The sequence below is a fragment of the Meleagris gallopavo genome, chromosome 5 (assembly GCF_905368555.1).
Source record: "Meleagris gallopavo chromosome 5, MGAL_WU_HG_1.1, whole genome shotgun sequence".
Taxonomy (NCBI): domain Eukaryota; kingdom Metazoa; phylum Chordata; class Aves; order Galliformes; family Phasianidae; genus Meleagris; species Meleagris gallopavo.
Genome location: NC_139408.1, coordinates 58,020,330 through 58,041,398, shown reverse-complemented (window position 1 = coordinate 58,041,398; position 21,069 = coordinate 58,020,330). Strand labels below are relative to the sequence as shown.

At 50.7% G+C, this 21,069-nt stretch overlaps 1 protein-coding gene across 4 annotated transcripts in view; it reads left to right on the top strand.

Annotated features, from left to right (window-relative positions):
- Positions 1-16,318, top strand: part of FERMT2 (FERM domain containing kindlin 2) — a 36,506-nt gene extending 20,188 nt beyond the window's left edge. The window contains exons 3-16 of one of the 4 annotated variants that reach the window (XM_010712166.4): positions 1,092-1,226; positions 4,947-4,979; positions 5,395-5,620; positions 5,703-5,805; positions 6,134-6,241; positions 7,235-7,369; positions 8,368-8,417; positions 9,533-9,657; positions 10,583-10,689; positions 10,867-11,088; positions 13,025-13,045; positions 13,530-13,654; positions 13,812-13,953; positions 15,002-16,318. In XM_010712166.4, the coding sequence (XP_010710468.1) occupies positions 1,092-1,226; positions 4,947-4,979; positions 5,395-5,620; positions 5,703-5,805; positions 6,134-6,241; positions 7,235-7,369; positions 8,368-8,417; positions 9,533-9,657; positions 10,583-10,689; positions 10,867-11,088; positions 13,025-13,045; positions 13,530-13,654; positions 13,812-13,953; positions 15,002-15,175 (1,706 nt within the window). In that variant the 3' untranslated portion in view covers positions 15,176-16,318. The remainder of the gene's footprint in view (positions 1-1,091; positions 1,227-4,946; positions 4,980-5,394; positions 5,621-5,702; positions 5,806-6,133; positions 6,242-7,234; positions 7,370-8,367; positions 8,418-9,532; positions 9,658-10,582; positions 10,690-10,866; positions 11,089-13,024; positions 13,046-13,529; positions 13,655-13,811; positions 13,954-15,001) is intronic. The other 3 variants (XM_085225969.1, XM_085225968.1, XM_085225970.1) reach the window with 3 other exon arrangements.
- The last annotated feature ends 4,751 nt before the right edge of the window (positions 16,319-21,069 follow it).

The window sequence follows — 21,069 nt, the reverse complement described above, 5'->3', positions numbered from 1 at the left end:
AACCCAACCATTCTATGATTCTATGGGTAACGTGGAGGTTCTGGGGTAAGGGGTGCTGGGTCTGAATGTCACCAAGGACAACCGCAGCCCGGTTGTGGGTGGAAGCAGAGGTTGTTGTACAGATAGCATTGTGGCCCCACAGCACTCACTGTGTCTGCAAGCAGGGCAGCAAAGTCTCAGAGCAGGACATAGCGTGCCAGAGAAGCCATGCTGTAATAAGGCTGAAAAATAAAGTCATTTTTGGAACGTGCTGTTTATGATGGCAGCCATCCCCTGGCTAATGTGGAAATAGCAACCACACAGAGGCTGGGGCAGACTGCATGACAGCAGTGCCAGGGCCTCACCACTCTGATCATGAAGAACGTCTTCCTTAGATCTAATCTGAACCTACATTTTAGTTTAAAACTGTTCCCAGGTCTTTCTCCTCAGCGCTGCTCTCTGTCCACTCATTGCCCAGCCTGTATTTGTGCTTGGGATGGCCCCAACCATTGCACTGGGCCTTGCTGAGCTTCCCAGTCCTGTCCACGTCCCTCTGGGTGGCATCCCTTCCTTCTGTCACATCAGCTGCACCACTCAGCTTGCTGTCATCCGCAGACTTGCTGTGGGTGCACCTTGTCCCACTATCCATGTGATTAATACTGGTCCCAGTATGAACCCTCAGGGGACACCACTCATCAGCAGCCCCTCCTGTTTGCATTGTGCATAGGAAGGTGCTGTGTTTGGCCCTAACGCTGTGTTAGCTCTCCAGCCATAAGAAAGATGTTTGCTCCAGACAGGCTTGATCTCGACTTCATTTTTAGCCACTGCAAAACAGGAAATCAGCCAAGGTATTTCGAATAACTCGAAATATTGGATGTGGTTCCTTAAGGAAAGATTTTCTCTTTTTTCCCCATTTTTTTCATCTTGCCTTTGTTAAAATGGTCCATTATTGCCCAGCAGTGGTGGGGTCACCATCCCTAGAGCTGTTCCAGGGCCGTGGAGATGTGGCACTGAGGGATGTGGGCAGTGGGCACTTTGGAATGGGCTGGGGATGGGCTTGGGGATCTCGGAGGCGTTTTCCAGCCTTAATGATTGTACAATTTTCTCCCCAGACATCAGGCATCCAGAGGAGCTCTCTCTTCTGAGGAAGCCCAGAGATCCGTCGAAGAAAAAAAAGAAGAAATTGGATGATCAATGTGACGACGAAGCCTTCGAGCTGGAGGGCCCACTGATCACACCAGGGTCGGGTGAGCCCAAATGCACTTTGCAGGGCTGCACGTATGGGGAGCAGGGACGAAGAGGCAGCTAGATAAAAAATGGGAGCGGATATAGGGAAAAATGTGTAGTGGTATTGATCTGACCTAGCTCCTCACGGTCTGTGCAAGAAATGGGCCCCACATGATTTCCTGGAGCTCCCTACACTGGTGAGCGGTCACGCCGGCACAGATCGGTGCCTGGGGCAGAGGTGTGTAGAGAAGCAGAACAAGGCCAGGCTTTATAAAATGAAAAAGAAACCAAGCGTGACCACATCAACACATAGATTGTGTTACTGGCATGTTTTCTTATCCTAGTAAGAAGCTAAATGGAAAATCATTTCTAACTTCGCATTCCAGGTGTGTTTTAGGCAGTACCACTGCTCTACACCTTATTTATAGCCCATCAGAAGCAGCCTTGTTATTAATTGCATTAGAGCTCCCTCCTGCAAAGGGTGTAGTTATGGATTGGAATGGTACGAAGCTCTCGTGGCGGGGGGGTTCTTGCTGCTGTGGGATTTTGCCAGCCTGTCTCACAGAGCATCGCTAACAACGCAGCACCGCTAACGGAGCAGCACCGCTTGCCACAAGCAGCACATCGATGCGGGGTGTTTGCCAGCAGAGGGTTGTTCTGGCTCTGCTCCACGGCCGGGGCTGGGATGAGGGAGGCCTCGAGTGGGAGCACTTAACCCTAATGGAGTCACAGAGGCAGCCGTAGTGCTGCGGGCCTGCAGGCAGGTGGCTGGCAGCCAGCGCTCTGGGTTTGAAATCCTGCACGAGAGGGATGCAGGGCAGCAGTCTGTGAGAGGCCAGTGCCTCGGGGTTCAGTCGATTGGTATTAATTGCCTTTGAATTAAGCGAGGTGAGAGCGAAGGTCGCAGCAGCGTGGTCAGTGCTGGCGGCGTTCACCTCTGCAAGCAGGGTTGGCATCTCCACTTCGGGACAGGCAGCATGGACTGGCTTTGTATCCAAGGAGAAATACTCCTTTTTTTCCCTCCATTGTCGCTCATTCTTTTCTAAATCACTGAAAAATCCTTCTGGACGTTTCCGCTCCCATCTGGAGGAGCTCTCCCTGTGCCTTTCAAGGCTCCAGCCAATGCTCGTTGTCATTTGGCACTTGCATCAGGAGAGGCACTCAGCAGCCTTTCCGACAGGCAGCGTTCGCAGGGAGCATCTCCGTTAGATTAATTCCAAGCCCTTGGCCCGCCTTGTGGGAAACGTATGCAGAAGACACTTTTTAATTTAAATTATTTATTACTCTTGCAGTGAGTCACTTTGAACTGTCTGCTCGGTTTGTCTTTCTCGTACTGCATCTGTGAATGTGAGGATTTTTGCTGCAGGTTTAATTGCTGCAGCTACCTGTGATGTTTAGGTCCCATTAGTTTGACATCGTCTTCTTAATCTGAATAAACTCTTGTCAGTGTTGTTCCAACGTCTGTCTGTGCGCTGGATGCTCATGTAAAATGAGTTGGCACTTCACGATCTGCTTATTTCAGTGCACGTAGATTCAGTTTTTGTCACCGAGGATGTCTGGCAGCACAGCCAGCTTAAGCCTCTGCAGACTCATAATAAGCCTTGCCCAACAGTCTCCATTGAATCATAGAGTCATTCAGGTTGGAAAAGACCTCTAAGATACCAACCCATCCCCACCATGCCCACTAAGCCACGTCCCTCAGCGCCGCATCTGAAGTCCTGTATTCACTTACAAAGAAGTGAGTGCTAAAAGCATCCTTGGCTTTCCAAGGCTTTCTTATCTTCAGTCCCATTTCCCTTGCTATCAGGCAGTTTACAGTCGCATTTCTAAACTATTCAGGTTTCCTTGCCACGGCATTGGCTGCGTTTGGTACGATGCCATTGACCAGCCTAAAGCATCAAAGCTCGTTTTTGGGGAGATCCCATCAAAACTGCATGACTTTGGCTCACTGATGTCAGCTGTGTTGTTTTCCACAGAAGGGTCTATCAGATGCCCTATCATTCCAGATCAGACTGCTGGGACCAAATTTATGCATCTAATTCCATTCTGTCCTAAAACTGGGAAAACCCAATGGCATCCTGCATCGTTACAAAGCGCTTGAAATAATCCATAGAATCACGGGATCATAGAATGGCCTGGGTTGAAAAGGACCATCTGGTTTCAACTCTCCTGTATAATTCTTCAGTATTCTCTGAAATTTTGTAACACTCTTCAAAATGGCTGGAGATACGAAGATATTTCACCTACCTGGACGCAGGTTCCCAAAATGCAGACCCACAGGTGTAGTGTGTGATCATTCACATCTTTCCTGCTTGGTGGATTTGGACCATCCCTGTGGCTCAGCCTTCTGTAGTTTCTTGTGCATTCCTAGAACTGTAGAATCACCAAGGCTGGAAAAGACCTTCAAGATCATCCAATCCAACCATCCACCAATAGCTCCCCATTAAACCGTGTCTCTTAGTACAACATTTATATGTTTCTTGAACTCCTCCAGGCATGATGACTCCCTGGGGCCTCCAGGGAGGCAGTGCTTTGTAAGGTAGATTTGGAGTGCATTGAATTGCACGTCTGAGCAATATGAATATGGAACCGGAATATGAAACAGGATTCCGTAAGGACACAACTCTTTTCCAGAAAGCCAAGTATTGGTGCTCCTGAGTCGTGCACACATTTATTCCCAGCAAACGATGTTGAGCTCATTGCCTGATTTCATAAGCAGTGGAGTCACTGACATTAGGACGCGCTCAATGAACATCCATTACGCTCAAAATATGGATTTTATACTCTTAGCATAAAAATCAATGCTCCTTTGAGATCAATGGGGACGATTTAGCTCTCAGCTATTTTGGGATATGAGATGCCAAGTCGGGTCAGCTTTCTTCTCTAGGTAATTTGTAATTTTAAAAGGCTTTTTTTTCCCCAACATGGAGTTGTATGAGCTGTAAAACTTCAAGGCGTCTGGGAGGAATGCATGCTTTGGGATTGGTTTTGCACCAAATAGCACCACTCGCTCAGCGTATTAATATCAAATTGGCCACATAAGCAAGCTTCTCTGCCCATGAAATGCCACATTTCGGTGCCTGGCCATTTCTTGTAACACGAGCAAAAGAGCTGGAGTCACTCGGGTTACTTTGCCTGCCGGGTCAGCTGGCACTGCTGCAAACACTCGGAAAAACCAGAGCTTTTGGTGCAAGTTGTGTACCAAGAGAACTTCTGGGTGGCTTTGCAAGCGTCTGACGTGTCGGTAGAAAACAAGTGTGCAGGGTGCTGTACGTGGGGCAGCACGGGAGCACGCATCTCACGGCCGCATCGCTGGAGGAGCCTCCCCTGCAGTAAATCAGGGTGAAAACACAGCGGTTTCGGGTCTGCGTTGAGCAGCGATGATTGCCAAAACCATGGGGTCATCTGGGTTGGAAAAGACCTTCGAGATCACCGAGTCCAACCGCTGACCTGAGTGATTGCGGCAGTTGTGTGTGGGAAACTCAGTGAATCCTCATCTCGGCATAACCCCTGGTTCGGCAAACGCACCTGAAACGCCTCCCCTGATTTTAAGCGCAATCAGTGTAACGAGGGGAGTCTCAGCCAGAGGCCAGCACCGCACTGGGGTCGGGTGGCTCAGCCTCACGCGTGCTGCTCAGCCCTCTTAACCCACACTTGTATTTCCAGCTCTTCTCCTTCCCTGCCGTCCCAGTGACTTTCTCTCGCCTTCTCACTTCCCTCCTTTCTTTCCCTCTCCATAGGCACCGATATTCTTTACATCGGCCCCGTCAAAGGTGAGCTCCACCTCCTTAGGACTTTTGTGCTCTGCCTCTGGTCTCTCTGGCCGTGCCCTTAGTTTATTTTCCTGCTCCTCTAAAACCTTTGACTTCCAAAATCTTTAAGCTCCAGGTAACACCGGTAAGTGGGGGGTGGCCCAGGGAGACCCGCGGGTTTTCCCACGGATTCGGCTCGGGAATGGCTTTTCCATCAGTTTTGCTCTTGGAGAAGAAAGAGAGAAAGAGAGAGGTTGGGGCAGCTTGTCATGGGAAAACAAGCAGCGCAGTGTTTTCCAACTGCGGAACAAAATGGTAAAAAAGAAAAAGGGAAGGTTTGACATCCGCTGGCTTCGGTTTTGTGTCTGAATTGGCTTTGTGTGGAGCGGGGCTTGGCCGCGAGCTCACAGCCGGCCTTTCTTCCTCTCGCTGGTAGGAAACATCTATTCCAGCCCAGGACTGTACAGCAAAACCATGACGCCAACTTACGACGCTCACGACGGCAGCCCCTTGTCCCCCACGTCCGCATGGTTTGGGGACAGCGCCTTGTCGGAGGGCAACCCGGGCATCCTGGCCGTCAGCCAGCCCGTCACCTCCCCCGAGTCCCTAGCAAAGCTGTACAAGCCACAGGCGCTCCTCGACAAAGCCAAGATCAACCAAGGGTGAGTCCACCATTTGTTTGCCTTCTCTCGTCGCCGTCTCGCGGGAGCTCTGTGTGTGCTACCCCTTGCTGATGATTTGCAGGTGGTTGGATTCGTCCCGATCCCTCATGGAGCAGGAGGTGAAGGAAAACGAGGCTTTGCTGCTCCGGTTCAAGTATTACAGCTTTTTCGACCTGAATCCAAAGGTAAGGAGTTAGTTTCTTGGCTTGCACCTTGCAGGCAAACGGTTTGGGTGAAGGATGCCTGTGTCTCCAGAGTGCATTTGTGGTGGTAAATACTCCACCACTTTGCAAATCGGTGCATGCATCAAGGGCAGGTGTGCACGCTGCCGTGCCCTGGGCTGAAAGGCATTGCAGGGACTGCTTTGTGGCTGTGAGCCTTGTCCATCCCGGGCTGACGAGAGCATTGAAAAAGGGCAAACAGACGATGGCGTGTTGTGCCCAGAGCGAGGGAGATGGCAGGTCTTGCTCTGGCACATCTCTTATGGGCTGCACTGTTTCTCTCTGTGCGCAGTACGACGCCATTAGGATCAACCAGCTGTACGAGCAGTCCAAGTGGGCCATCCTGCTGGAGGAGATCGAGTGCACGGAGGAGGAGATGATGATGTTTGCAGCGCTGCAGGTAGGAGATGGCCCCCAACACTTGGTTTGGTCAAGCTTCATTTTGTGGCTCTTGTAGACTGCTCTGTTGATGGATTGCTTGGGATTCCCATGCTGATAGGAGTTGGACTGCTTCTGTCTTCTGTCTCACTGATTGGGCAGTTAGCATGTTGGCTGCCTGTTACTCCTTATGAAGAGGAATGTAGCCTTCTTTTCCCAAACATGTTTATGTCTGCCTGGACTTGTCGCTTTGCCCTGTTTGACAAAGCCCAGTGTAAGGACAGTAGGTTCTTGAGCTGCACATTGCTGGCACGCTGCCCCCCAGACAGCTGGTGGTAATCTGTGGGTTTCCTGGAACGCCGTATTTATTTGCTTTATGGAGTCCTTGGTGTGATTTGGCATAAATACTACACCTGCTATTGACTTCTGTGGGACGGACAGTGGGCCATTTCCTATGTGTGGTCTGGCGCTCCTCGTTGCTGGAGGATGTAGGAACATCCCCAGAGGGAGCCCGAGTTTGCTCTTAGGGCCCCTCCCAGGAAGAAAACGATGAAAACAAAAATATAAAGGTTCAGCTTAATCTGTCGGCAGCCCACATTGGGCTGTGCTTAGTGCTTGGAGTGAGATTTCACTGAATTTTTGTAAAAACAATGTGAGACAAGAGAGGTTGTGGATGCCCCATCCCTGCAGGCATTCAAGGCCAGGCTGGATGTGGCTCTGGGCAGCCTGGGCTGCTGGTTGGCCACCTGCACACAGCAGGGGGTTGGAACTGGGTGAGCACTGTGCTCCTTTGCAACCCAGGCCATTCTAGGATTCTGTGATTCTATGATGGGAAATCTCTGTGCATGCTGCAGTCTCATCACAACAGTTTGGCCGTTTCAGCAAAAGTTTGTGCATCCAGAAATGCTGAGCAGTTATCACTGGAAGAACGCGGTGCTGTGCACGGCCTGGTGGATGAGGGAAGAGCAGTGGGTGCAGGCCGCCTTTGCTCACACAGCCATGCCTTGCCTTTCAGTACCACATCAACAAGCTGTCCATCATGTCGTCAGAAAACCACCTGAACAACAGCGACAAGGACGTGGACGAGGTGGATGCTGCGCTCTCTGACCTAGAAATCACCTTGGAAGGTGGCAAAACGTCAACAATTCTGGTAAGGCTGTGGGCACGGGGCCTACACATGCCCTCCTTGCCAGTGATCCCTGCAAGGGATCACTGTTCTGAGCATCCAACCTGCCTTATTTCCTTCCTCTCCCTTTTTTTTCCTGTTGCCTGCAGCCCAGTGGAGCAACACGTTTGAGCGTGATGATCTTTTTTTCCAAGCAACCTTAATGACCCCACGGTTGTGATGCAGAACATAGAGCCCAATAGTAGTTTCATATTTTGAAGTAGAATTGCCATCCTCAGCCTACAGAGATTGGCAGGGAGAGCAGCATCACTGGATGCAGCAGAAATAGTGGGTTTAGTGGTTGGCGACCCTGCACGCAGCAGGGGGTTGAAACTAGATGGTCACTGTGGTCCTTTTCAACCCAGGCCATTCTGTGATTCTGTGCTTGAAATAGGGCCTGGTTGTCAGAGCCAAGAGACCGTTCACAATTTCTTTGCAAAGCAGAGTTGAAGCACAGCACTGAGGAGCAGTCCAGCAGTCCCCACCAGACAGGAGTGAAGAAGGCAATGATTCATCAAAAAAAATCCATCCCATTCTCTACCGGTTGCTCCCAGTAGCCATTTCCAGATGCATTCGAGTAATTGAATACAGATAATGGGCAATTAGTGGATTGTTTGTTTAGCTTCTGCATTTTTTTTCCACGTTGTATCTGTAAACAGCATTGCTTACTGCAGACAGAAAGTAAACTGTCCCACTGCTGGAAGCTGCTGCAGCACTGTTTGTGCTCCGTGTCATTTGAAAACCCTTTGGTTGGAGCTCATGGGAACTGGAAATGCCATTCAGCGTGACAGCGCTCAGCAGGAATCCCATAAAAACCATAGAATATTGCCCTCCGCTTTCCAGGCAGCACTCCTATGCAGTAGATGCTCTGTGTGCTTCCTCCCCCCAGCACTGGAAGGGACCATTTGGTGGTCGGATCTGGATGACCTTTGAGGTCCCTTCCATCCCAGCCCATCCTACGATCCTCTCCTTTATATTTTCAGGGTGACATCACTTCCATCCCGGAGCTCGCTGACTACATTAAAGTATTCAAGTAAGTACTGCTGGGAAGAGGTGGTAGCAATGAATAATTCACGGCCCTGCTGCCTCCTGTCCATTTCTTCCCCTCCCGACTCCAGATTTCACTGTGTTACCATGCACGGAAACCACAGAGCCGTTACCCTGCAGTTTGCAGCACCTGGGCGCCATCGCTGTTAACACATTTTGCTTTCTCCAGCACTCAGCACAGCCACTGGGTATTATTCCACGTTGTTCCCAACCATCCCATTTGATCCCGATGTTCTCAAATATCAACCCCTGTGCATGTTGCTGTGCTCAGGATTTATGGGTTTTGTTCATTCTGCTGCAACATGGATGCCTGGGAATGGCAACAGCTGGATGTTGGCTGGTGCTGTGGCAGCTTCCAATGTTTTGCAGTTCTCTGCTGCAGCACAGGTTATGGTGAACGTTCTGGAAACTGAACAAACCCAATGGGAGTTGACAGGATAGGTACAGGGGGAGAAAAGCGATGGCAATGGAATAGCTCCATAATGAGCCCCTCTGTTGTAATTGTCTCTGCTCCAACTGGGGCAAAGCCGCAGGACTGGAGCCCACACCATGCTTCAGGGTGGGTGGTTTTCCACTGAAAGCAAACCATCACACAAAAACCTTACTGTTTGCTTTGACGTGCTCGTTTGCCAATAAAATCAGGCACAGCTCTAATTGCTAACTGCTCGCTAGTTGGAGTGTCAGTTGTCAGGGAGGGAGGAGGTGTTGCTGGTTCACTCCGCTCAGTCGGTGCAATCTCTGAGAACTGCAGCTTGGACAAGCTTCCAACACTGCATTAAGGCACCAGAGGACAGTTTGGGTGCTGGGAACCTCACTGCTGCTGCATGCACATTTCTGCCAGCCCGACTTCTACATCTCCTTCGGTGCTGCAGTGGCACAGCTGCCCAGCAGTGGTAGGGTCACCATCCCTGGAGGCATTCCAGAGCCATGGGGATGTGGTACTGAGGGATGTGGGCACTGGGCATGGTGGGGTGGGTTGAACTTGGTGATCTTTTCTAGCCCTAACGATTCTGTGATTGCAAGTGGTCGTTTTACAGCCCAGTTTGAATCCCACCACCTGCTTAGCCCCATGTTTGTAATGTCCCACACCCTGTCTCACAGGCCCAAGAAGCTGACCCTGAAAGGTTACAAGCCATACTGGTGCACCTTCAAAGATACCTCCATCTCCTGCTACAAAAGCAAAGAGGAAGCCAACGGAACTCCTGCCCACCAGATGAACTTGAGAGGTAGGAGCAGCATTCACACCCTTGCATGGTATTTCAGTGATCATCTGCCACTGCAACACCTTGCTTTTCCACTTGTGTTCCTAGCGTGCCATCCTGGGTGTGGATAAATGTGTGTAAAGGAGAAAGTGGCTGGGCTGGTGTGTGCTGAGATGTCTACCACATGGCCCATGACCCCATTAGGTGCTGCCAGCTCCCCAGCAGCATATCCGTGTGCCACTCACCTCTCAGGCTGGCCCATTTTTTGGCTGCAGAGTGAAGCCACGCAGGTTCTTGCGAGCCCAGGGAGACGGCCTGGAGGAGAGAAGGCTCCAAGGAGACCTCATTGTGACCAGGCTGGACGGAGTCCTGGGCAGCCCAATCTGGCGGGGGGGCAGCCAGCCCACAGCAAGATGTGGAACTGGATGGGCTTTAAGATGCCTCCCAACCCAAACTGTTTTATGATTATGGGGTGCTGTGATTCTGTGACCTTGGCCATCCCCATTCACCACCCCATGTTGGCACGGTGGCTCGTAGCATTTCTTGAACACCCAAAGTGGGATGCTCATAGCACCAAACATCGCAGTGCACCCACACAGAATAGCATGTGGGTGTTCAGGACCTGGCCAGTCACATTTTCCTGCACTTCCATGAAAATCTGGGGACCAAGTGGTGTTTACAATTGGATCGAGGCCAAGGTGTGGGAGGTGAGTCCTGGGGGAACCTGTTAGCTTCAGCCTCTCTGCTTTTGGGCCAGGTCTTCCATTTTCCCTGCACTGGGAAGAGGAGCTGTGTGCCACAGTTTGTGTCCCTGTGATGCTGTCCCTTTGGAGATGCACTGTGAGATCTGTGATTTGGCAGCACCTAGCTGGAGTGCTTTGCCTTTTCTCGTCCATTCCTTGTTTTCTCCTTGTTAGAGCGTCCTTCTGAACAGTGGCTCTCATTGCAGGATGTGAAGTCACCCCCGACGTGAACATCTCCGGTCAGAAGTTTAACATCAAGCTTCTGATCCCCGTTGCAGAGGGAATGAATGAAATCTGGCTGCGCTGTGACAACGTAAGTCTGTCCCCTCGTCCATATGGGTGACAGCACCCATCTCCTCTGCTCGGGTCCATCCCGTGGCCTCCGCTGGGTTTCTGTTCAGCTGTGCATGCAGGAAGGCTGTTGGGTGGTTCAGCGGGGTGGGCTGATGCCTCGTCCCCAGCTGACAGCCATGGTCTCACTGTGCCACAGGAGAGGCAGTACGCCAGCTGGATGGCCGCCTGCCGCCTCGCCTCCAAGGGCAAGACGATGGCGGACAGCTCGTACAGCATGGAGGTGCAGAACATCCTCTCCTTCCTGAAGATGCAACACCTCAACCCGGACCCGCAGCTGATCCCGGAGCAGATCACAACAGACATCAACCCCGAGTGCCTGGTGTCCCCGCGCTACCTGAAGAAGTACAAGAACAAGCAGGTAGGGCCGGCCGCGGGGCTGTGGGGTGGTGTGTTGGGGTGCACCCTACTAAAACACAGCGCCCACTGAGATCTGTGCTCCGGCGTCAGGGAATGGCACCCACCACCATAATGACACTTTGTAGGTTGAGTGCACGTCAGCAGCGGTGTCGGTCCCCGGTTTGAGCTGTGTTCACCCCAAAATGATGCTGCAGCTCAGCCACGCAGGATCCCGGTGCTGGCACCAAAACCTGCACTGAGCTGTGCAGGAGCCCTCAGGATGAGCGGAGCTGCAGTTGCTTGCAGTGCTTTGTGCAGACTTGGCTGTACTGCGGTTTGCATATTTCTCTCTTTGCTTTCCCCCTCCTTCCAAATGCCAGTCCTTGAAACATTGCTTCATTTTTACATCGCCATGACTTGTGCTTGAACTCCGCGCTGCATTCAGTCCGTGCATGACAGAGCTGATCTGTTTTGTGATGGAAAAAAACGCATGGCTTTCTGAAAGACATTACACTCAGTTCAGCAGCAGAAATAAGGAAGGCATTGCTCTGTGGCCTCTCGCTGACATGAATGGCACTGCAGCCCGAGTTCTTGGGCTGCGGCTGCGTTCGACCTCTGCAAGCCAAGAAGAAGGCTGCAACTGAGAGAAGCAGGAAAAATATAACTTTTTATTGGCACAGCACGATGATTTCCTGGCAGTGGAGTTATATTTTATATAGCCCTTGTTCTTCTTCTGAATGAGCCTTTATATCCATTTGGATGGGGGAGAGGCTGCACAAATATCCAGCTTTAACATACAGCACCTTCCAGGCTCCGGCTCAGTAAAATGGAGGCACCTGGAAAAATAGTAGGATAGAACTTACTTAGTGTGCAGGCATCCTTGCTATGGAAATCAACCACAGGGCATGGGGACAGTGGGCATCAGAATGGGAGAGCTGGAGAGGTAGGGGCAGTTTCAAAGGCTGTTTGCTAGGTTTGCTGGGAAGGACAGACAAACGGACGGATGGACAGACAGACGAACGGATGGATGGATGGAGGAGGGAATGCAAGGAATTTGACTGTGAGGGTCTCCTTGTGCCCTGGCATAAGGAAGAGGATATTCAAAATGGGAGTTGGCATCCGGCCTTGCAAGATGATTTATGGATGTGGCAGCCCCAAACCTGCTTAGGCTTTGGTTTTTTCCATGTGCTGTTGCAGCAGTGTAGGGCCGGATATTGGGTTTGGGGAGCATCAAACCTGAAGTGCAAAAGATAGCTCAGGGGAGACCTCATTGCTCTCTACAACCGCATGAAAGGAGGTGGTAGTGAGGTGGGGTCAGCCTTTACTCCCAGGTAATGGCAATGGGATGAGAGGTGATGGTCCCAAGTTGTGCCGGGGGAGTTTTCAGGTTAGGTATAAGGAGACATTTATTTTCCAAAAGAGTGGTTGGGCATTGGCACAGCTGCCCAGGAGAGGTGGGGTTACCATCCCTGGAGATGTTCCAGGGCTGTGGAGATGTGGCACTGAGGGACGTGGGCAGTGGGCAGGGTGAGGTGGGTTGGGGATCTCGGAGGTCTTTTCTAGGCTGAATGACTCAGTGAGTCTGTCTCCATCCCTTCTCTCCCTTCCTCAGATAAAAGCAACTCAGGGCCCTCTCCATGCAAATAAATAGAGCTGAGTTTGCACAGAGGTGAGGAGAGGAGGGGGAGAAGGGCATTTCTCCAAGCAGAGCCATTCCCACAGCAGTTGGCACCAGTGTTGAACCAGCTCACCTGTCCCTTCCACACACTTCCCTTCACTTTAGCTGCTTTTCTGCCTACAGAGTCATGCATGGGTTTGTTGTTTGTTTTGTTTTTGTTTTTGCTTGAACTTTGGTTTGCAGATATTTTGCACTTTTTCTTTGCTTTGTTGCCATATTTCTGATCGCTTTTTTTTCTTTCTGCCTCCTTTTCTTTTTTTTTTCGCCTTGCCATCTACAGCCAGGCTATGTAAGAGACTTGGTAAGTGACAGCGACCATCCAACTAAGCTGAAAAAAAAAACCCACTAAAATAGTTTAGAACCCTTTTGGTTTTGAAAGCAGCAATGAAAACACTAACACAGCCCATCCTCCCTGAGAAATTCCAGCCCTGTTTGTTTTTTTGTAATGGTCCCTGGTGATTTATGCTGCAAAAGTGGAAACCCTACACCAGAAATCTGCCCTGCTGCTTGCTCACATCCTGCGTCTTCGATGAAATGAGCCCGAGTGCCCTCTGCCTTCGGGCAGGTCGGAGCTGGATTTGCTTTGTGTGTCGGGAGATGTTAAGCAAAAGCAGCTCCATCAGCTGGGCTCCCACTCATTCAGCACAAAACAGCAGAAATATATCCTTGGGGTAGACACGGCCATTTCTTTGCGTTGCTGACCCATACTGTTCCCAATGGGGTGAGCGCGGTGCCGGGAGGGCTGCTGTGAGCCCAGTGCCTGATGCTGATGTCTCGCTGCACAGCTCACGGCGCGGATCCTGGAGGCCCACCAGAACGTCGCCCAGATGAGCCTCATCGAGGCAAAGATGCGTTTCATCCAAGCTTGGCAGTCGCTGCCCGAATTCGGCATCACGCACTTCATTGCCAGGTCAGTGGGCGTGCGGAGCCGGGTGAGGGCATGGGGCCACGTCGTGTAGGCAGCGACCTACTGGGATCGCCGGGACTGGGATTGGCATCCTTGGGTTGAGTTAGCTGCTGAATGTAAGACATTAGCCTACGGTTCCTAATCCCTCACTGTGCTGTAGGTTCCAGGGGGGGAAGAAAGAGGAGCTGATTGGCATCGCCTACAACCGGCTCATCCGCATGGACGCCAGCACGGGTGATGCCATCAAAACGTGGCGATTCAGCAACATGAAGCAGTGGAACGTGAACTGGGAGATCAAAATGGTGAGTGGGCAGAGCCCAGGTGTGTGCCGTGCACAGATGTGCACACTGCAGTTTCAGTGCCATCTGCTCATTGTTTCACACGTGTAGGCTTTTCCCCCACTTTCGTTGCATGGGAAAGGCATCGCTTTCCGTTTTCTCTGGGCAGCCCGGTCTGGTGGTTGGCGACCCTACACATAGCAGGGGCGTTGAAACTAGATGATCATTGTGGTCCTTTTCAACCCAGGCCATTCTATGATTCTGTGATTCTGTGATTCTTGAGTTAATTGTTAAAACATTGACAGGTTTTGTTGCTGTTTCCCAAAGTGCATGTATTGGGGTTTTTGCATTACCAGCAAGCAGCTCAGTGCTATTCACCCACTCCCACCGTGTGGAATGGGCAACAGAATGAGAAGAAGTAAACAGCCGTGGGTTGAGATAAAGGCATTTTAGTAAGACAGAAAAGGAAGGGGAAATAATGGCAATGACAGTAAAATATATATCTATATTTACATAACAAGTGATGTGCAATGCAGTTGCTCACCACCAACTGACCGATGCCTTCACCCTTTTTGGGGATCCTTATGAAAATGCATTTTGTCTGTGGCACAGCTTGGTTGTCTGCTGACTAATTTGTGAGTGCTCCTGTGTGGAGACAGGAGTTGGATTCAGTGACCCCTATGATGTCAGTGGGATGCGTGGAGATGTGGTCCTTGGGGGCACAGCCTGTGGGCATAGTGGGATGGGTTGGGTTGGGTTGGGTTGGGTTGGGTTGAGTTGGGTTGGGTTGAGTTGGGTTGGGTTGAGTTGGGTTGAGTTGGGTTGGGTTGGGTTGAATTGGGTTGGGTTGAGTTGAGTTGGGTTAAGTTGAGTTGGGTTAAGTTGAGTTGGGTTGGGTTGAGTTGAGTTGGGTTGGGTTGGGTTGGGTTGGGTTGAGTTGAGTTGGGTTGGGTTGGGTTGGGTTGGGTGGAGTTGAGTTGGGTTGCGTTGGGGATCTCAGAGGTCTTTTCTCACCATAATGATTCAGTGATTCTAATCAGTGATGAAACGTTGCCCTCCCCCCATGCCATAGGTGACGGTGGAGTTCGCCGACGACGTGCGGGTGTCCTTCATCTGCACGGAGGTGGATTGCAAAGTGGTGCATGAGTTCATTGGTGGTTACATCTTCCTGTCGACGCGAGCGAAGGACCAGAATGAGAGCTTGGATGAGGAGATGTTCTACAAACTGACCAGCGGCTGGGTGTGAGCCCCATGTACTGTAAGCCAAGAGGAAACCCCGTGGCCGTATTAATATTTAACTTTAAAAAGCTGTTATTTGAAATATGCTGCTTAATAAAGTAAGCTTGAAATGTATCTTTTTTTTTTTTAATCATGAACGTTTTTGCATTACCAGACCAGTTAATCTGTGTGCACTAATGAGCACTTCTGTTAATTTGCTATAACGAGACCGTGCCTGGGCCAGGTGATGCTGCCTGCAGCCTTACTCCAGAACATGCCTGCAGCTGGGATAGGATTTGACTTAAAGAGCCAAATTTCCGAGAGAACTCTAAGCCATCTTCTTTAAAAGCCATCCAGGGCTTAAACGATATGAAGTCTATTTATCATGTTTAATGCATGAGTGTTTTATTTCTTTTTTTTTGTGTTTTCTTGTTGTATTTTTTTTTATTATTATTCTGTACATTTGACCTGTTTGGAAGTTGTCCTCCCCATATGTAGAGTTCCAATCTCCTTTCACACTACATGCACCGGGACTGCTACGGGTGCCTGACGTTCTTCTGAAGATATGTGGCCTTAAAGATGACCTTCTGTTAGTTTGTTATAGCTTGGATTTATTTGTTAACTTTCCTTTTTTGATAATCATTTATATTGTCTTTTTATTTTATTTTATTTTTACACCGTATTGTGTTACAACACTTTTTAGTATTCACCAGCATAGTCCACTGTTCCGCCTACGATATGCAAACGTTTTCATTACAATATGAAGTAAAGGTCTATGAAGTATAGGTTTTGTGTAACTAATGTAAAAACACAAATTTTATAAAACTGTACAGTTTTTTAACTAGTCTCACAAGCCAGCTAGAATATCGCATAGATATCCGCCTTAACTCTAGTATGCCTGCAAGAAATAAGGGGATTAACCTAGGGAAAACAAAATACAGCCAAAAAATAAGCCAGTTTCAGTTCAGTTTTTATCTAAGTTAAGCAGGAGCTGGGCTGGGAGCCCCAACCCAGGGTGATGGGTGCAGCTCCCATCCCATGCCTGGGGCAGCGCCAGCGGCCGCCGCATCTCGATGTGAGGAGTAAGCAGTGTTGTGTTCCCCCAGTCTGTGGTTTCAAGACAATGTACAAATGCATTTTATTTTAAATAAAAGTCGAATCTTTTATTTAATGGCTGCCATCGCTGAGTGTTGTGGTCGTGCTGCAACCCGAGCCCTTCTCCCTTCCCTCAAGCTGCTGATGTTGGCACTGCAGGTGGTGCTGGGTGTGCTGGGCCCCATCCCTGGAGGTGCCTCAGGCCATGATGGAGCCCTGGGCAGCCCGAGCTGGGCACCCAGACCATGGCAGAGTGGACTGGAAGGTTCCTCCCCACCCAACCACTGTGTGATTGTACGATTCAAAGAATCATAGAATCACAGAATGGCCTGGGGTGCAAAGGCCCACAGTGCTGACCTGGTTCCAACCCCCTGCTGTGTGCAGGTCGCCAACCAGCAGCCCAGGCTGCCCAGAGCCACATCCAGCCTGGCCTTGAATGCCTGCAGGGATGGGGCATCCACAGCCTCCTTGGGCAACCTGTTCCAGTGCCTCACCACCCTCTGGCTGAAAAACTTCCTCCTCAGATCCAACCTAAACCTCCCCTGTCTCAGTTTCAAACCATTCCCCTTGTCCTATCAACGATTCTATCGTTAATTGGTGCTGGACTGTTTGGTGTCTGAGGATCACAGCATGGCTGAGGCTGGAGGCACCTCTGGGTCCCTTTGGCCCAACCCTGGCCCAGCAGGGCGGCCCTGGGCTGTGCCCAGCCTCACATCAGTGGTTTTGGACGTCTTTGCCCAGGGGAGCCGTGTTGCAGCAAGGCACCCAAGCACAGTTCCCATCACAGCACTCGTGCTGAACGGCGACGCCGGGATTTCCTGTGCTGACACAGTGAGATTTGATTGCGGTCAGCCTTTTTGGGCCAACAAAGGGGAAAAGCCAATCAAAAGCCACAAAGAGAAACCCATCGCGTGGGCGCCTGCAGCCCTCGGCCATGACTCAACCTCAGGCACCAGAAAGCACAGCCTGCCATGGGGAAGTAAATCCCCACCAACTCTTTTCCATTGCTCTTCATGTGGAGGGACGCCAGGGCTGAAGAAAGTGCAGCAGAAGGGTGTGAAGATGGGGTTCCTCCTTACAATGCAAAGCCACTTGTCTGAGTCAGGAATCAGCTGAGTGCCCATCAGCATCCGTACAGCTTGATAAGACCAAAGTCATTTAAATTCTGTTGACTTCAAGGGCAATGCAAATGAAGTCACATCTGTGGGGCTGTGCCTGGGACTTTCCAGCGATGAGATGGGGAAGGGGAAGAGATAAGATGGAAATGGATGGGGATGGGGATGGGGATGGGGATGGGGATGGGATGGGATGGGATGGGATGGGATGGGATGGGATGGGATGGGATGGGATGGGATGGGGTTCCCCTCCTGCTCCTGCCCAGCAGCCTAGCTTCAGGCTGCTGTGTTCCATGCCCATGTTCACATGGCTTAAAACCTTTCTGAAAATCTTTGGCCTTTTTTTCTTTGTTTGCATTAAGTATTGTAAAAGCCTTGCATGATTTATCTGTAGCACAGAGGCACTAAAGAGATAAAAAAATCTATAAATATCTGCCGGATGTAATACATTAAGAAAAAAATATATATATCCCCTTCTTCTTTCTTTTCCTGTCAGCTCCTTGCAGTGCTGCCCAGCCTCATGCCTGCTCCCACTTCCTTGGCCTTCCTTTGGAGCTGCCCATGCCCAGCCAGCTGTTGGGCAGACTGCAGGCCCAGCCTGCTCCCAGGAGCTGCACCTTGCTCCCACCAACCCCCATCTGGTTCCCATAAGGGCCCCATGCAAACCAATGGCTTTTCCCAGGGCGTCAGTGAGGCAGCGGTGTGAAGCCCTGAACTCACAGTGCTGATGGATGAGCACAGGCTGGGGGTGGGAAAGGTCGGTTTGAAAAGGATCCCAAAGCCCTACATGCCCAATTCCCCCAAGCAACTTTCATCCACGTACCGGTTGGATCAGCATGTTATCAGATCTGAGCATTCGGACTTTGGGGGTTTCTTTTTTCAGCTGGACACAGGAGCATCAAAATATTGTCCCAGAATCCAACAGACACGGAAAGGCTGATTTTGTCTTCTTGAAGCGACTCAGATATACAACAACCTGTCAGACACCGGGACCATCGGAAACCTTTGCTTTGGACTCCAGATAAAGGAAAAGCTTTGAATCAGAGCCAGCAGAACCTTCCCATCTGTCAGGGGGGATTTGAAGCCCCATGGCCCCGTAGCTCTAAAACACCCCACTCCCTCAGAACACCAGCAGTAGCACATCCCTCCCTCTCATAGACCAGAAAGCACACCCCCAAATCACTGCCCTGCACTCAGCCCGATGCTCACAGCTCTTGGTGCAGCACTGGGGTGGCTGCTGGGAATCCCCCATCTGGAGGGCTCCCACTGCCCCCCCAAGCCGAGAAAGCAGCAGCTTCAGCAAATAATTTGCTCTGGGTGTTTTGGTTTTTTTCATTCTTTTGGCTTTCAATCAGCAAATGGTCAGACCTAATGAGTGAGCTGTGGTTTGATTTCCTGCCTGGGAAAGGGGGTGTAAAATAAATGAGTATCTGGGTCAGAAATTTGACTCACAGCAGCGTCCAGGCTGGGAACTGCTCCTTTGTCCCTTGCCCGAGGACAGACAGAGGGGACCCGGGGGAATTCCTTGCTCTGAACAGATTTACACCAGAGCACAACCACAGAGCTGTTGTTTGCTCTCAGTCAGCGTGGGGAAGGAGGCAATAGCACCAGGTCTGGGGATGTGTTTGCTCTGAGATGAACACGACCCAGGCAGGAGATGATGTCCTTTGTTCATGTTCTGGCCGCAGAGGGTCCCATGTACAGCCTCAATCCATGGAGATCACATCTCAGGTGCTTTCCAGCCTCTGGACTCCAATGGCAAACAGCCACAGGGACCGGGCTGTGCCTGCTTTATCTCCTGAATGTTTTTCCCTTCCTACAAACAGGAGGAGCAGATGGGAACAAGCCTGAAACCAAAGGGAAGTGACACTGGGAGGGAGAGTGCGGAATAACCCTCAAAAGCGTCCGAGCGCTGGATCCTGGGAAAGAATGTGGGAGAAGGGGCAAGGCGAGAGCTCCGGGCACCCATCCCCACGGCAAGCTCCTCCTGCCCACAGCAGCTGGAGGATCCTATTGTGGTTTTCATATTGTTTTTATGCAGTTACAAAATGCTGCAGCATTCCCTGTCCTCCCCTCCCAGCCCGGCCCCGCTGTTTTCTCCCAAACCCAGAGCAATCCACGATATCCCCCGCACGTCTGCAACCCATGAACTCAGTGCAGCCAGGCCAATCCCAGCCCCTTAATGGCTCCACTAATTAATCCCAAGCTCAAAAATAGCCCTGCAGGATTTCCTGCCTCCCCTCCCGACAAAGCACAAGGTAGGAGGAAGGGGGGAAGCTCGTAAAGCAGGAATAAGGACAGATGCTTGGCGCAGTCCATTGCTCGACTCCACGGTGTTGCTGCCACTTCATTTTGAGCAATATCTGTCCTGCATTATGTCATGAGCAATCTCCATCCTTCCTGTCTCATGCTCAGAACAAGCTGGGCTTCATTAAGTTCATTACATTCCCGGGAAAACTGGCACTGAGTGACATGGTTAGTGGGCTTAGTGGCTGATGGGTTGATGGCTGGACTAGATAATCTTAGCGGTCTTTCCCAACTTTGATGATTCTAAGATTCTATGACAAGCCCACCTGGGGGCATTGCAGGATTTTCATGCCTCTTTTTTCTCCAAAGGCAGATCCATCTGCAGTTGTATCAGAGACAGCAAGAGCTGGAAATAACCTTGCATTTTGTGCAGACCCAGTAAAGACCCCACTGGAGCCAGGATTGACATGGAGCCAGGTAACATCCCTGCTCCATGTAATGGGTAAAAGAGTTCTCCAGGGGAAAATTTGGGAAATTCTTGCTGAAGAATGTGAATACACATAGGTATGGATGGATGAGTGGGTAGAAGGATGGAGGAATGGATGGATGGATGGATGGATGGATGGATGGATGGATGGATGGATGGATGGAGGGATGGATGGATGGATGGATGGATGGATGGATGGATGGATGGATGGATGGATGGATGGAGGGAGGGAGGGAGGGAGGGAGGGAGGGATGGAGGGATGCATGGTGGATGGATAAGATATGCAGCCACCATGAGCTCTGATACCCTTCCTCAGCCCTCACTGGTTGCTTCTATTGGTGTCTTGTCAGCACAGAGACACAGCAAATGATGGGGAGAACTTTGTTCCAGGCTGAGGACATGGGAGCATCATGAAGGAGACGACATCAGATTGCACGAGCTCAACCCACAAGAGGGCATGGAGATGGGGGGTTCTTTGGCTGCCATTTCTCCAAGTAAACCCTGAAATCGGGCAAATGGGTGGAAATCAGCAAGCAGTAAAAATAAAAATAAAAAGTAAGAATAACAATGAAAAAAAAAGGCCCAATGGGCCTCCCCAAGCCCTGTGCCTAGGACTAACATTCACAGTGCAGCTGATCTCCCCACTGCTGGCTTGCTGCAAGCAGTTGGGAGAAACCAAAGGTGTTTTCTCCTCCCGACCTTCCCAGGTGCTCATATCTGCCAGCCAGGCTCCTTCTGGCCCTGCTTTCCCAGTGCAGTCCTGGTGCCCTGACCCAATCCATGCAGCCAGCTCTGGGCACAGACTTCAGCCACCATTCGTTTTCTTTCTATAACCTTGAAAATCAGAGACCAGAGGAACATTGGCTTCTGTTTAACAACCAGCTCTTATCATTGTTCGCACAGTGCAACCCAGGTGGAAGATAAAGCATTTCCACTGTGATGGACAAACAGAGGTGGAGCTTAACAAATGGCAGTGCT